Source organism: Peromyscus leucopus, chromosome 7 (genome assembly GCF_004664715.2).
Source record: "Peromyscus leucopus breed LL Stock chromosome 7, UCI_PerLeu_2.1, whole genome shotgun sequence".
In the NCBI taxonomy this organism is placed as follows: domain Eukaryota; kingdom Metazoa; phylum Chordata; class Mammalia; order Rodentia; family Cricetidae; genus Peromyscus; species Peromyscus leucopus.
In genome coordinates, this window is record NC_051069.1 from 109811166 (window position 1) to 109828668 (window position 17503).

The 17503-nt window shown below is 47.9% G+C and overlaps 1 protein-coding gene across 3 annotated transcripts in view; it reads right to left on the reverse strand.

Moving 5' to 3' along the window:
- Ulk4 (unc-51 like kinase 4) overlaps nucleotides 1-17503 on the reverse strand; it is a 352379-nt gene that overhangs the window by 229602 nt on the left and 105274 nt on the right. For all 3 annotated transcript variants that reach the window (XM_037208051.1, XM_037208050.1, XM_037208049.1), the window contains 3 exons: nucleotides 12170-12221; nucleotides 11855-11999; nucleotides 7784-7876 (listed from right to left, as the gene is read on the reverse strand). In XM_037208051.1, coding sequence (XP_037063946.1) covers nucleotides 7784-7876; nucleotides 11855-11999; nucleotides 12170-12221 — 290 coding nt within the window. The remainder of the gene's footprint in view (nucleotides 1-7783; nucleotides 7877-11854; nucleotides 12000-12169; nucleotides 12222-17503) is intronic.

The following is a 17503-nucleotide window of genomic DNA, read 5'->3' on the forward strand; positions in this document are numbered from 1 at the left end:
ACAGCCGGGCTTCCTTGGGGAGCTGGCTGACGGCAGAAAAATCAGTGACAGTGGGCGCAGACCAGCAAGATCGAGGAGAATCCCACATCCAGCCACCTTCAAGTTCCCATCAGGCCCCACCCTATCAAAGATGCTGCCTTACCCTGGACAGTTCCATGCCTGGAGACTCACCGTCAGTCACTGTCTACAACAAACTCCTCCTAAAGCATCGACGATTGAACCTGCGGCTAGGCAAGCACTCTACCCACTCAGACACAGCTGCAGCCCTCATCTACAAACAACTCTTAGGTGGTTTCCTTGTAAACCACACACCAAATATGTCACCCACTTCTGGCCTGGAGTAACTGCTCAGTGTTCACGTGACCTTGACCTCCTGTCTCTGCTGAAAGAGAACAGTGAGAAGGGATCCCATAGTGAAATCGCACTGCTGGCCAGGCCAGCTCCCGGTGCAGGGAATCTGCAGCCAGTGTAGCACAGGCCCATTCTAAACGTGCTCGCAGCCTCCCTGGGCTGCCATGCAGGACCAGAGCTCAGATGGGGGACCCTGCCACCAACCTACTCATGCAGTTCTTGCTTCTGCTCCAAGTCTCCCTCCACTGGACCCCGAAGGCAAACATGGGGCCACACACCCCTTTATCCGTTCCTCTTCCCATCACTGATTACATCCCCTCTCTGTTTGTCACCATCACACTGTGTGTGTGTGTGTGTGTGTGTGTGTGTGTGTGTGTGTGTGTGTATGCACGCACAGCTACCACGTGTGCACGAGGTCAGATGACAACATCCAGGGGACCGTTCTCTCCCTCCATCCCGCCCCCGTCTGACATGATCATCTGATGGAATCTTAGGTGAAGCTCACTTCACTTCTAACCTGGGGCCGTTCCTGGCTTTGGGAGTAGATGTGAAAAAGATGTTTCATAAGCCTGCAAGGTACCTTTCTCTATGAAGTGGGCTGGACTCAGATGTGACAAAGTTAACAAAAATAAAATATCTTCGTGCTTCTCTATATGTTTTTCGTAAATAATTACAAAATCATTGCTTCTGGTACTCAAGACAGAATTAAGTTTGCTGAGCACACACAGGCTGGCAGTTCTTAGGAAACATTAGAAGTACAGTCCATGACCTAGTCATGGTCACAAGGCAGCCTGTGAACCATCTGTCAACATAACACACCAAAACAAAGCCCAATCTTATTAACACACACCTGTCTGACCTAACATCCTGCAACCCTGAGGTAAATCCTTAAGGATACACAAACAGACCGCTAGCTCCACCACCAAAGCGCCTACCGCCTGGAGTGGAGATCTCCCGCTCCCTGTCACAGGCTCTTCCCCCGATGTATTTGACTTGCCTTGACTTATGACCCCCCCCCTTGTTCTGTCACTATGAAAACTTGCTGACACAGTTACCAAGTTGGGACTTGGTCTTCAGGAGTATCTAACTCTGGGTTCTGGCCATGGTCACTCAGATTCGGTTCTAGGATAATTTCTTACCATCCATGAGCAGGAAGCTCAGAGGCCACCTAGCTCCAAGCAGGAGGATCTCCACGCAGGTAGAGGCCAGCCTCGGCTACGTAGGGAGACCCCCATCTCAAAGGAACCAAGGCCTATTGAAGGTCTGCCCGCTGCGCCCTTGGGAGCGTTTCCCTGGCCTCTGTCATCATTTTCTATCACTGGCAGCTGCTGACTAGATGTGAGACAATGACTCAAAGACTCAACCAACCACGGAAGGAGGTCGGCTGGAGACTGGCAGCCATCACAGCCCACCCTCCTGCCGCACCCCCACCCCACCCCACCCTCGAGACTACAGGCACACGTCACTGAGTGCACCAGGGAGCAGGGCCAAGTGTTTTCCTGAAGGGCACACCACTGATTCCTGAGGGCTTCATTTATAAGATCCTCAAGTTTCATTTTTCTAAAAAGCACTTTTATGAATCTTGCCATAAAACAAAGAGCCATTAACATTTTGAACAAACTGAAATGATATTTCCTCTTAGATATACAACATAAATGACCTCGCCATGATTCTGGAAAAAGTTCAATTCTGCTGCAAAAGGACTCAGATTAAAATGCACCATCCCTGCCCAGGACGGCAGCGGAGAGCTAATCAGCCCACAAGGCGAACAGACTACAGGAGCATCGCTCTTTCAGAGGGACGGCTGGCTGCAACCTGCTGTAAATTTAGGAAGCAAAGGACAGGGCCCTGGGGAGTCTGCTCACGCCTTCCAACAGTAGAAAGAGCTGCTGTGGAAAACAGTTTACCTTTCTGTTAGGAACTCAATTATAAGTGAGTCTGGCCAGGGCAACAGTGCTAAACAAATAAGATAAACCCCATCACTCACGTCCCGGTCCACCTTACGTTGCCATAACAGAACACCCATGTTGGGTGATTAACAAAGGAAAGAGGTTTATCTGGGCTTACAGTGTGAGAGACTGGGAAGCCCAGCACAGGTGGCCACAGCTAGTGAGGGCCTAGATTCCAGGCCCAGAGTGTGGTACGAGGCAGAATGGAAGAGGGTGTACACAGACGACAGAAAAGGGGCCGATGTCTCACAATAACTAACTCATCCCACAAAGAGAAGGCACTCAGAGCCACCTAGTGACTCAAGCATCTCCCGGAGGTCCGGCCTCCCACAGCTGCTCTGGGCAGTCCCAGTACACGGGCTTTGAGAACACTCAAGCCACAGCACATTAGAATGTGGATTTGATCATTTCCTAGCTACTGTTCTATTGCTGTGAAGAGACACCAGGACCAAGGAAACTCTTATAAAGCATTTAATCGGGGGACTGCTTACAGTTTTAGAGGTCAGTCCATTATCATCACAGTGCTGGAGCAGTAGCTGAGAGCTTTACATCCTTTTGAAATCTCAGAGCCCACCCCCAGGGACACACCTCCCAGGCCTTCCCCAACAGTTCCACTAACTGTGGACCAAGCATTCAAACATATGAACCTGGGAGAGGGAGGCATTCTTGTTCAAACTGCCATAATCATGTACTTATTTCTCTTTAGAAGTGGGTAAAATAAATCCTCAATGGTACTAATACCAAGCTTTTAAGGGTTGCTTTACCCACTAAAAATTCTATAAAGTAAAATTTTAAAAATGATGTGGGGGATCAACAAGACAGTTTAGCAGGCAACGGATGGTGCTTGCAGACAAGCCTGAGGATCTGAGTTCAATCTCTGGAACCCACAGAGTGGAAGGAGAGAGTCAGTCTCCCCATGTTGTCCTCTCATGTTCACATGTGTGCACATGTATATACATATGGAAAGTAAAATGTAATAAAAAATGTTTAAGATAATGCTTCATGTGACACAGTGTACTTTAAAACCCCAACAATTATTTGGTTCTCAATGCAGGCACGATATATGATCCTCTGAGAACTGACAGTGATGGTCTAATAAGTATGTTGATTACAATGACTCCTGGTTAGACTTTGACAAGAAACATGTCTGCACAAGAATGCTTCTTGTGACATGCATCTACACAAACCCATGGCCACCAAGTCACTCAAAGCAGAATGAGACCGCAGACACTTGCCATAGGTCCTGTGGGTGACAGCCCCTGGCACGAGGTCCGAATAGAAACAGAAGATTTGTTGAATGCCATTCGGACGCAAAGGAGACAACAGAGCAAGACATGACCAGCCACCACACTGCAATAAAACCGGCAAGCAACGCCACTCACTTCCACGTGTGGTGACAAACACATAGAAGTCCCCTAATGCTGGCTGGTGCACAGCTGGTGCAGAGGACCGGCGGCCAGCAGGCCTAGGCTGGTTCATAGAGCTCCTCGGAAGCAGCAATTACTGCAGCAGAGCTGGCCTGGGTGTGGCTGAGGATCTGACTATGAACAGAGTTCCTAGAGACACACTAGGGAACCACCAGCTCAGACCCTTTGAGGAAAGGATTCTATCTGCCCATATGTGACAAATAGCCAATGTTGTTAACCATATCTTCAAGTCTAAAAGATAAACATTTCCTCCAGAAAGGGATCTGTGAAATGCAGATGGAATATTCAGAGCTGTACTGCTTGCTCTGTCCAAGAAGTGCACACAAGAGGATCAGAAGTTTAAGGTTTGCCACAGCTACATACCAAGTTCAAGAACAGCCTTGACTATATGAGTCTCAAAAAACAAAAACAAAAACAAACAAACAAACAAACAAAAAACCAGAAATATAATCGCTAAACATTCTACTCAAAGTGTATTTAAGAAAAAAAAATTTCTGGGAATAAAATCGAAACCCAAAGTCTAGCTACACACTTATGACGCCTCCCCTCCCCTCAGAGCTGCTGAATGCACACGGGATCTCAGTAAAGGGAGAGAGGAAGACATGGTGTTCAACACTTGACTCCCACAGTCTCAGAATGTTGTCAAGGTCTGAGCACTCTCCTGGCGGGGGTGAGGGCGCTAGGCATGTACACCCGCAGTCTCAGAGACTAATCTAAGGCCAGTCTGGGCCACACAGTGCCATCATCTCTCAAGCAGAATGAATGAATTGATCAATCTGTAAATCAATGAACGAGGCGGGTAAATAACTTCATTTAATAAAATGACTCAGCTACTTTGTGTATTAGTATTTAAAATGTGCCTTTCCCCTTTAGGCTACTTTATACTATCCTATATTATGGCTATGTCATAATTTAATTTTATATTTATATAAAGTCCTGTAAATTATAATTTAAAATCTTCCCATTTTAAAAATCACTTGACTCGGGAGAAACCTGTGGACTTCCCTGAGGAACATTAGAAAGTGAAGACTGAAGGGGATGTGGCTCTTTTTCTTTTCTTTTTTTTTTTAAATGGGTGTTTGCCTGCGTATCTGTGTACCATGCGCATGCAGTTCCCACAGAGGCCAGAGGAGGGCATCATATCCCCTGGAACTGAAATTACAGATGGTTGTGAGCTGTCATGTGGGTGCTGGGAATTGAGCTTAGCTCCTCTGGAAAAGCAGTCAGAGCTCTTAATCACTGTGCCATCTCTCCAGCCCACAAGTGCTTGTGCTGGTTGGTTTTGTGTCAACTTGACACAAGCTAGAGTCATCAGAGAGGAAGGGACCTCAGTTGAGAAAATGCCTTCATACGATCTGGCCATAAGGCATTTTCCTAATTAGTGATTCATGTGGTAGGACCCAGCCCATGGTGGGTGGTGTCAATCCTGGGCTGGTGGTCCTGGGTTCTATAAGAAAGCAGGCTGAGCAAGCTATGAGGAGCAAGCCAGTAAGCAGCACCCCTCTGTGGCCTCTGCCTCTGCTCCTGCTTCCAGGTTCCTGCCCTGTGTGAGTTCCTGTCCTGACTTCCTCCAATGGTGAACAGTGATGTGGAAGTGTAGATAAAACCTTCCCTTCCCAACTTTCTTTTGGTTGTACAATGCTCAACTTTTTTTTCTTCTTCTTTTGGAATTCACTATATAGACTAGGCTGCCCTGGAATTCACAAAGGTCCACCTGCTTCTGCCTCCAGAATGCTGGAGTTAATGATGTGTATCACCATACACAGGCTGCAATGTAGCTCTTTTTTTTAATTAGACATAGAAAACAAAAACGGAAAAGATTCAATATTATGAGTAGTTGGGTGAATGCCAAATAAAATGAAATCCAATTTTTACGTATTAGTTTAGCAAAGACATCACCAAGAGTACAAATACACGCTGGTGTACAAAGAGCACCAAGGTGTTTTGATAAATAAAAAAATCAGTTTTCAAGAAAACAGGGAAAGATAGTCTAAATTTTTAAAAACCGACCACCACAATGCAAAGTTACAACACTTCAGGACATCCACACATCTCCCTGAGGATATGTGCGTGTGTAACTGATGCAGTCACAGCTGTCCAGGACGGTCTCGCACCAAAATGCCAACTCCTGCACTGGGGAGGGGCATATTCAGACAGTGAGGGGATGCGGTAGGAAGAGAACCTCGTGGCTTTGCTGTTAGAATTTAAGACAGAGATAATATATTCTAATATTTACTTGTCCAGATCAAAACAAAATGAGTCTAAAAATCAGTTCACTGATTCCTCTTCTTAAAATGCTTAGGGGGGGAAAAACCAGTGAGTTAACTTCTAAGCCTAGATGTAATCATTTTCAAAATAGACAGTACTGTGGTGGCTCATTATGTTCCTTCTTCTCTAGGGCATGGAGATGAATAGAAGAAATGGAGTCCAGAAAACCCGCCATAGGAACAATTGTTACTAAAGAACCAGACACGGCAGCAGGTGTCTGTCTGGGAAGGCTGTGAGTCTGAGGTCAGCCTGCAGTACAGGAAGAGGCTCTAGTTCACGAGAACGGAGGCTGTGCTGCGTGTAGGTGGGGACAGAGCGCTTGCCTGGCACACCTTGATCCCAGCACAGATGAGAAAGCAGTAAGTGAGGTGGCCGAAGCTCGATGACCAGAAAGAACGGCAGTATGTTCTTGTCCTGTCTCCTCTGCGGCTGATAAGCACCATGACCAAAGCACCTGGGAAGGTTAAGTTCATCTCACAGGTCACCGTCCATCAAGGAGAGAGGCCAGGGCAGGAACTCAGGGAGGAGTTTGAAGCAGAGACCACAGTGGAACGAAGCACACTGGCTTCCCTCTGCTGCCCAGGCCACCTGCTGGGGACGGCACTGATCACAGTGGGCTGAGACCTCCTACCTCAATCAGCAATCAAGAAATGCCCCACAGATATACCCCCAGGCTAATATGATGGAGACAAGTGCTCAGGTGAGGGTCCCCCTTCCCATGTTGACAGATGAAGCTGACTTTGAAAGTTCGCGATGTGAATGTCTAAGAACACCAGTCTTGAATCTCCACTCCATTCCACAGCTGTTGGGAGAAACTTTAGAATTCAAATGCTTTAGGAAGAGAGGATGGAGCGCTCAGTCTGAAGGGTCTAAAAACTGAGGATGCAGCTTCGAAACGGACAAAGGAAGGGGTGCAGGCTTGGTGCACTCTGAGTTGTCATGACTGGGTACAGTGAATAACACGCCAGCCCTGCCGTCTGCAGGGCTCTCAACAGGCCAACGTTCTCGCTGCTCCAAGTCACACCAGCTCAAGCAGGCGGTAGCAAAGCCACCAACAATCCAACCAAGACTGAGTGGCCCCTTCACTACAGAGCAGGGCACCCTGACATTTTAAAATCATATAATCTGGACACAGTGGCACATGTCTGCAGGCATGATTGGTGCCAGCTTGACACCAGTCTGGGGGACAGGGAGTCAGAGGCCAGCCTCCACTACAGAGTGAGACCTTGTCTCAAAAAAGAAAAAACAAAGACCACCATGCGCACACACACACAAAATGCTGCTGTGTATTGAGTTTTTTACCTTTAAAGAGTTTATCATTTGGGTTGTGTGTGTGTGTAAAGATGTGCATGTGTTCACTTGTGTGTGCCAGTGTGCTCATACCACATACGCCACACATGTACCACACCACAAGTGTCATTCAGAAGACAACCTCCGCTTGTCCTGGCCTCTGCTGCCTTGCTTTCAAGCAGGGTCTCTTTGCTGTTTTTTCCATGTCTACACTGAGCTTGCTGGCCTGCTGGCTTCCAGGGGTTCTCTTGGCCCCTGGGAGTGCCGGGAGTACACCCATACTATGAATCTGAGTTCTACGTGACTTCCAGGATTCTAACTCAGGTCTGCCAAGCCATCTCGCTGTGTCCAAGCTTCACCGTTTTGAGGCAGCATCCATTCCATGGGTACAAACTCAAGTGAGGGATTAAAACATGTGAATTTGGGCCACAGCCGCACCAATGATGACAGCACAGAGCAGGGACCCCCTTGGCAACTACAATGCTGGCCTCCTAGTACCTGGTGAAAGCCGGGTTGTGTTCCGTCATGGCGACGAGCAGCTTCAGAGCATAGGCCGGAACTGGGTCAGGCTCCAGGAGGATGTGCTCATACCTGAGGAATAAAACCACCAGAAATGACTCAGTTTTCCTCCCTCGTATGCACTGAATATCAGAAAATGGCCAGCTGTAGCATGCCAACATCTGAGAAAACACACATAAATTATGAGACAAGGCTTACACAAGTTAGACCAGGGAGGCTGCGTGACGGTGACACCCACTCCGTGAGACAAGGGAAAGTCAACACTGAGCTGTGCAGGCGGCAAGGGCCCAGTGAGCAGGAGGCGTCCCCCACATTTGGGTTCCCTGGTGGTCCCGAGGCCCAGTGTCGAGCCCATGGCTGTACCCAGAGTTATATCCATGGATGGTGAGTTCTGCCCACAGCGTGAAGGCAGTGAAGACTCTCGGCTCAACCGCAAGGGGAAGACGAAGGTGATCGACGAATCCCACACTTAAGTTCCTTCAGTCAAGAGCTCGCTGCTCTCCCTGACCCTGCACTTCTGCCCAACCACTGCACCACTCTTCTGCACTTGCTGGGCATGGGCTCCCCTATGTGGTATTTTATTTGTACTGAAATGTGATTTTATTTGTATGTTAATAAATAAAGTTGCCTGGGGGTCAGAGCTAATAGTAAGCCATAGCGGAGCTGGGCGGTGGTGGCACACGCCTTTAATCCCAGCACTTGGGAGGCAGAGCTAGGCGGATCTCTGTGTGGTCAAGGACACAGCCAGCATGGAGACACACACCTTTAATCTCAATACAACCATAGAAGACCTGGAGGTCTGTGTAGACAGGCAGTGACGAGGCAGTCATGTGGTTGGGTTTACAACCAATGAGAAGGCAGAACAGAAAGTCTATATAAAGACAAACACACAGGAAGTAGGTCTCTCTCTTGGCTGAAGAAGGAAGGGTAAGGCTCTTAGCTCTGACTTCTTGGGCCTTTATCTTTACATTGGCTCTGTATTTCTTATTTAATAAGACGGTTACTTCTACACTCCCCTGTGGAGCTACGCACTGACCCAGAATCCTTGTGCCTGAGGGAAACAAAGAAACTTCTTTCCAGAGTCTTCTGAGCCACAGGAATAGGAATTAGAAAGTGCAAGTCACAGCCATTGCTGGACAGCAGGCCTACAACAGCTAAGCGAACCTGCAGTGTGTTGCCAGGGATGGAATCCATCTCAAGGCCAAATTCTCAAAGGAAATGTCTTCTAACCTGCGAGGAGGAGTATGTTCCTCCCCTAGGCTCTAAAGAATGGCGCCCTGATGATTTATGAAGTCATTATGGCCCTGAAGATTTTACAGGTCACAACAGAATTATTTTTTTAAAATGAAAAAGGAAGAAAGGCTGTGCTTATGTTCCCCAAGAGAGGGACTCGGGTGCCATTCTGTTATAATGGCATTGCAAACACAGTTTATCAGTATGACCCCTCCAATGCTCAACACTGCTTAAAAATAAATACATAAATAAACTACAAAGCTCAAACTGTAGCAGGTGACCAAAGTCAGGCCAAGCAACAGACCTTCCCCTAGGCCTGCTCAGTCCCTTGAATGCCTCTCCTGACTGCGGGTCAAGGACAGAGATGCTTTACCTGCCGTGTCCCACGCCTCCCCATGACATCAGGTGGCGCCCTCGGCAGTCTCATAAACAGCTGAGGTTGCAGCAGGCAGGACGCGCACTCCTCACTCGGAGGAGACAGCCTTTGCTTCTGCTGAAGGTTCAGGGAACGGCATGCCCTGCTCCTTTCCTTGGTGCCATCTTTGAGACAATAGAACCCTGCAGGACCCCCCACCCCTGAGGGGCTGCTTATCCATGAGAATGGCAAGGCAGTACCAGAACCATCTCAAGGAAGAGAGAAGTCTGGCCTCTCTGGGCACCCACACTCACATATGCACATATCCACACACAATCAGGAAAAAAGTCCAAAGTTTTAAAATTCCTAGAAAAATCTCCAGCCATTCTCAGAAACGACATGAACACTGCCCCCACTTTATTAGCCTGTTCCAAGCCCTGGGCTTCTACCCTGCATCTACAATTCACCCTCAAACAGGCTTGAGGCGCGTCACCACAGAAGCCGGAGGAAGCCTCTGCACTAAGGGAGAGCACCCGTCGTCATCCCACGCCAGCTGGTCTGTGGTGACGTGCTACAGAAGCCGTGTGGAGCTGACAAGCAGGAGGAACAGCTCCGCACGGCTGGAAGCAGGGTTCCCAGAATCCTCAGAGGAGGCCATCTGCAAACGAGACCTCAGCAGTGTTTGAAGCTGAGCAGCAGGTTCAGCAAGAGGGTTAGAGTGCTTGCCGCCAAGCCCCATGGATCACTCAAGATCCAGCCCTGGAACGCACATGGTGGAGGGAGAGAATCAACTCCTGAAAAGTTGTCCTCTGACGTCTGTACGCACAGGTGCTCACCCCCCCACACACACATACACACATGTACACACTACACAGGTGCTCACTCACACAAACACACATATGTACACACACAGGCACTCACTCACACACAGGAACTCACCCACATAGAGGCGCTCACCCTCCCCAAACCCCCCCCCACAGACACTCACTCACACATACACACACACACAGGTGCTCACCCACACACAGGAACCCCCCCCACACACACACACATACACACATACTCTCATCCACACATACAGGCACTCACCTCCTCCCCACACACAGGTACTCACCCCCCACACACACCCAGGCACTCGCCCACACACCCAGGCACTCACCCACACACCCAGGCACTAACCCACACACCCAGGCACTAACCCACACACCCAGGTACTCACCCCCCCACACACACACACACTCACCCACACACCCAGGCACTAACCCACACACCCAGTCACTCACCCCGACACAGGTGCTCAACCCCACCCACACACACACACACACACAAATACAAATGAGCAACTTCTTCAGTTAAATGTTCTGAAATTGTAACACAAAAAGCTGCAGGACGTGAGGGATGACAAAGAGCTGGCCTGTCACTGCCCTGCAGCTGGCTGGAGGAGATCAGCCCTTTCCCATCATGCATTTTGCTCAGCCAGTCAAGCAGGGACCTAAGCCACTTGAAATGTTAGATTTTGATTTTATGTTTTCAAGTGGATCTAACTCTCTGTAAGGCATTTCAAACTCTCACCACGGGTAAAGTCACATGATCCACCTGTCTCCTCTTCTGTGACAATTGTCTTCCATGCCACAGACAGGGAACTTTCGAACAGACAGGGGGATGCCTCGGGCAAGGCTGCCTTTCTGGAATGCCTGCTCATCTGACTGAGACCAAGCCCAGGCCTGAGGGAAGCCATAACCAGGCATGCACAGTGATGAAATACACAGTCTTACATCTGACCCTGTAATGACCTCTCTTTAGCGCCTGCGTGTGCAGGCGTGGTCTGCATGCCCATAACGTCAGCACAGTGACAAAGTGTCACCTCCAGGCCTGCCTGGGCTGCATAGCAAGTTCCAGGAAAACCTGGGTGACAGAGAGAGAGAGACCCTCTCGACATAAACAGAAATTATTGTGTGATCAAACTGAGGACTCCCCACCCCCACCGGGAGCTCCTGGGAATCTGCTGCGTGGCCTTTGCCGTGTGAGCCACGCAGGAACAGGAAGGAAGAAGAGGCCCCGCCATGTCCACGTTCACACTCTTCACCTAGGCTACTGAGCCCTCTGGAGAGAGTCTGGGGAAAGGGAAGACTGGCCTCCATTACTCTCATTGCTGAGGTATGCCAGAAGTCTCAAGTCCATGTTCTTGAATCATAACCGCCACTCCACCGGCCCCCAGCTAGGAACATCTTTCAGGTTGCCTCAGAGTACTGTACCCAGCAGACAACGCCCAACAGAGGCTCTGAAGTGGGGCCCAGACTCTTCTGGCTCCTCCTCAGTGGGACAGCCACTGCTTGTGTGGAGACGCCCCCAGCACGGGACCAGGAAAGTATGTGCAAAGACACAGGGACATCGAGCGCTGACCCCAGTGTCGGGCCAGCTGGACAAAGCGTCCCCGTGTGAGTGGGCGGCACAGTGCTTACTGGGGGAGCAGCTCGTCCCTGAGGAGCACCAGAAGACTGTTGTTGGAGTCACAGCTGGCCTCTTCGTCCCCATCCTCCGGCTCCTGGCTCACCAGCAGGGTTGTAGTCTCGGAGAGCAACCGCAGGCTGAAGAGTCTCCACTCCACTGGAATGAAGAATGGCAAGGATGTGAGTTCTTACGGGGTACGTGCTCATCCTGACCGAACATACTCTTGCAAGGCTGGAGGGTGGTGAGGACCGGGTCACCCCAGGTTATCTCCAAAACCCAAAACCAAGAAATGTGTACCGGATTCTCAGTACCATAGTCTCACTTACCATTCTGACTTTGAACCAAGGAGACCAAGGGTGGCAGAATGTAATCGATGACCTGGAAGAAAGGACAGGAAGCTGTAGCTCAGAGCTTCCTGCAGAAAATGGCTACTAGACACCAATCTGTCCACGCAGTCCTATCAAGACGAGAGAAGTCACTGACGTGGGATGGGAGAGGTCATCTGGACCAACAGTGTGAGGGTACAGTCCCTCACAGTGGGCCTGGACTGGAGGCTGCTGGTCACATGACCCACAGTCAGGAAGTAGAGCCCAGGATGCTGCCTGAGGAATGTGCTGCCCACGTGTGGGTCTAGATGAGCCGACCTCATCTAGATAACCCCTCCTGGATACCCAGGGCCCGTCTGCATTGATTCCAGATCCTGTCAGGTTGTCTGTTAAGCACCACACTCCCCTAAACTAAGTGAGGAGCACAGGCCCTGACGAGACTGTCTGCAGTCCTGGGAACTGAGGGTGGATCGCCATGTAAAATACATCCAAACAAAGCCCTGTGAAGAGGAAGGCCAAGAACTGGACAGCAGACAGGAAGAGTGAAATCTCCAAGGTGAAGAAGCCTGCACAGCCCAGACACACAGAACGACTCAGCCCCAGTGACGTCAGATACACAGCATTTAAAAGAGGTAACACTTTATGCCCAGCTAGTCTAAACCTATAGATATGAGATAGATCATTGAGTCTATTCTGGAAAAAAAAGATAAAGAAATAATAGGATAAATGGGTAGATCACTGAATCTACACTAAAAAGAAAAATGGGGACAATATAAAAATGACAAAAGGTAGATTACTGAATCTATTATGAAAAAGAAAAAATACTTTTAAAAAGGAACTACTTGTTTTAAATAAGATAAGTAATGAAAATTTTTTGTCTGAGTTTATCAAATGTTACTGGACTAGACATTGTTAATATATATAATAGAGTTTTTGTCTGAATCTGTCAAATGTTAATGGACTAGACATCGTTAATATAATCTTGACTGTGTATATTGTATATACTTATTGGATATAATTTTTCTTGTATTAGTTATAATCTTAAATTTTAGACAAAATAAGGGGAAATGTGGTGGTATTGTGTTCCCCAAAATATTGTGTACCCTAATAAACTTATCTGGGGTCAGAGACAGAACAGCCACTAGATACAAAGGCCAGAAAATGGTGGCACTCACACCTTTAATCCTAGCATTCCAGAGGCAGAAATCCCTCTGGATCTCTGTGAGTTCAAGGCCACATTGGGAACAGCCAGGCATGGTGACTCACGCCTTTAATCCCAAGAAGTGAGCCTTTAATCCCAGGGAGTGAGGGCAAAAACGGAAAGATATATAAGGCGTGAAGACCAGAAACTAGAAGCTTTTAGCTGGTTAAGGTTTCAGGCTTTTGAGCAGTAGTTCAGCTGAGATTCATTCTGGATGAGGACTCCAGTCTGAGGAAACAGGATCAGCTGAGGAACTGGCGAGGTGAGGTGGCTGTGGCCTTTCTGTCTCTCTGATTTTCCAGCATTCAGCCCAATACCTGGCTCAGGTTTGATTTTATTAATAAGACCTTTTAAGATTCCTGCTACATAAACCCAAACAAAACAGCAGGGCCTGCCGGTCTGTGCAAAGATGGGACACAGGTACTACAACCAATGAATGAGAACGTCACATGGAAAGTTGAAAGCCAGTCCCACACCACCCCCCACACCCTGAAGACCCAACAATCCCACTCCTCTGCGACCTGACTACATGAGTGAAAACAGAAGGGAAATCTCAGTCGTACTTGTGGGGAAACCAATTCACAGAACAACGCAGACGGCACAGCAGTCGGCATTATGAGGGACGGCAGCCTGTGACCCCGCACTCACGGTCAGAGCCTGTCAGAAGCTAATCTGCTATCATTGTTTGAATGAACGTGGCTGTTCTTCACTATCTCAAGGCAATTGCAGCAGTGTCCCACAGTACAATCTCCATCTTCAGAAGTGAGAAACAGCCTGTGCAGAAGTAACCTGCCGAGGAGGAGAATCTAAACATGTAAACGAGAGCCTGCTCCCTTTTACTGCATTGATTTCTTTATCAGACGGCTGCTCAATAAATGCATGCGTGAAGAGGCACCTCCACAGTTATGAGCACACACTGCACCAGAGGACCAGAGCTCAGTGCCCAGCACCATGCTGAATGACTCACAGCTACCTGTAATCCAGCTGTGGGGAATCTAACGCCCTCTTCTGGCCTCTGTGGGCACTGCACTCATGTGTGCATAACTTTGCAAAGATGTGCACACATACACACATATGCCGTGGGATATCTTTCTGTACACTGAATATATGTTGTTCCCATTGGTTAACAAATAAGCTGCTTTGACCTATGGCAAGGCAGCTTAGAGGCAGGCAGGAAATCCAAGGAGAGAGACAGGAAAGAGAAAGACAGAGTCTGGAGAGACGCCAGCTGCCTCTGAAGGAACAAGATGTCAGCAGACCAGTAAAGACACGGAACATGTGGCAAAACATAGATTAATAGAAATGGGTTAATTTAAGATGTAAGAGCTAGTTAGCAAGAGGCCTGCCATAGACCATACAGTTTGTAAATAACATTAAGCCTCTGAGTGATTATTTTATAAGCAGGTGCGGGACCACAGGGCTGGGCAGGACTGAAGAAAACTTTCGACTATACACATAAATAAAATAAGGAAATAAAAAAAAAATTACGTGAGCATGGGTGCCCACGTAGCAATTCACACTAAAGGACAAAAAAGTAAAAAGCAATCTGATCAATTTTGTTAATATCTTATTTCATAACTTGTGGTTTTCAAAATAGGTCACTGTATTTCAGATCCAAATAAGAAAAAGAAGACCATCTCTCTTTTGGCAAAATGTGCACCTTAATAGATATTGACCCTTGCAAAAAGGAAAACATGAAAATATAATTTGAAATATAGAGTAATTATAGTCTTCAAGGCACAGGGCCAAGAAATGTTTTTGGTTCCTGGAGCTGTTAGGAGTAATGCATATATGGAGAATGTCCAACAAGCAGTCCTGCAGGTATTTCTCAAGGACCACTGGCTGAGGGGTGTGTGCAACCGACACATCCTAACACGAACACACTGACTCCTGTGCTGACACCATTAGCTACATTATGTTTACACGGACACAAAGTAAAGTATGTAGAGGAGCCGACAATCTCATCACCACTACTATCAAAACACAGTAGTTACTTGTACCAAACTGTGATCATTTATAGTATGTGCACACACAAACAGAGGCAACGAAGGGTCAGTGAGCCAGGGTTTCGGGGAAGGGCAGGTATGTGCGACTCCATGGCTTGGCTCTGGTCCTCAGAAATAAACAGCCACTAGGTATCAGACTTAGGTTCTTAGAGCCTGCGATGCCCTGGCCATTTGATGTTTCTTCTGTTACTGTTTTCCGATGTCACAGATCTGCAGTCACAGATCTTGCAGATGGGGAGGACCAAGTGCTCTCATTTTAAAATGTTCAAGATGGAATTAAAGGTCATTTAGAGATACCAGACATTTAGAAGACACCAGACAAGATGAAAATCTAAATGCAGAAGGCAGGCTCGCCTCTCCAGCCTGTCCCCATGACCCCAAGCTTCTGCTTTCACCCCACCCCCACCCCCAGTGGCTGGAGGAGTTTGGACAGAATCACAGCAGTACAAGGGTGCCAAGGCCGGAACAGGTCGCTGGACACAAAAGAGCTCAGTGTGCATGGCAGCACCGGCCCAGCACCCGGCAAACGTGTCCTTTCAAAACGTGTCATCAACTGATGCTTCAGTAGGGATGGCTTTCCATAAAACGGCGTGCATTTTAGCTTGTATGTTTAAAGCAACACTCTGAAAACGAAATCTACAGGCTTCGCAGCTGACCCAAGGTTCCCACAGCATGAGGTTAATTACATTCCCTTAAATGCAGGCAGAATTCTCTCTGAAATTACACAGGAAAAGTATCAATGTCCAGTGCCAGGAAAACCACTCTGTGGGGTTGGCCCGACTCCAGCCCTGTCCCACACAGGGACAGGAGGGCGGGGCACCAAACAGTACTTCTAATCCAGCCACATATTTTGGGAAAGGACTGATTTCACCAGCATGGAGATCTAACAAAAGATCATTGAGATAAAGATGTCTCCAAATGATGCCTGCTCAACTCTAAGCCAGGCCAAGCAGAGTCACACTCACCTTCTGCCTCTAGCAGACACTTCCTATTTTTTCTTAGTAGTGTGCACACTGATACTGTTTTGGGCTAGCTCACACCCACTTTACTGATACTGTTTGGGCTAGCTCATACCCACTTTACTGATACTGTTTTGGGCTAGCTCACACCCACTTTACTGATACTGTTTTGGGCTAGCTCACACCCACTTTACTGATACTGTTTTGGGCTAGCTCACACTTACTTTACTGATACCATTTTGGGCTAGCTCACACTCACTTTTTCTTCTTTTGTACAGTCCAGGACACAAACCCAGAGAATGGTGCCATCCACAGTGGGTTGCTCCCCCCCCACAACAGTTACCACAATCAAGACAATTCCTACAGACATGCCCACGGGGCAACCTGATCTAGACAGTTCCCGTGGAGACTCCTTCCCTTCCGAGGTGTCAAGTTGGCAGTCAAGGTGGATCTGGAGTTGTCTTGTTCTAAGCGATGCCTCCTTGGTCAGGCCCCCACTCAGTATAACGTGACTCACAAGATGCCTGTCCTGGCTGGAGCTGACTCCAGTGATCCTACTGAAACTGAATGGCTTAGCCACCCCACAGAAGCACCTGGGCTGGCTCCAGGCTCAGTAACAGTTAAATACAGTCATCTGCTTCCGTATGAGCAGGTATCGATCAGGAGCCTTGAACACGGCATGTGCTGAAATCTAAAACAATCAGAGGCTCCCTGGGGTATAGGGTTTTTTCTTCATGCATTCCAGTCATGCCCAAAAAGAGATAATTAGAAGATTTCCCATGAGCTGCGGCATTAGAGAGCATTTTTTATAAAGTGGTAAGTTGTGACTATGCCTTTTCTATTATAATTGAGGCTGTAGTGGCAATAATTAGCACACTTGTGTTTCGTGATTAGAAAACACACTAATTAAATTTCTATTTAAATGCAATACAGATATTTATAAACACTGGATCTGAACAAATCAGCCATGAGGTTATTGTTCATTAAGCAACAGGATCCATAAGTGACATCTCAATCAAAGACCTGGGACTCACTGGGAAAGCTCCGTGACCGGTCTTTCCTGTCATGTTAGGTGTGAGAGGAATGTGGACCAACTCTCATTGAAAACTGTGATGAGATACAAAAAACCCAAATCCTAACATTATTAAAGCCTTTGAGACCTATTTCT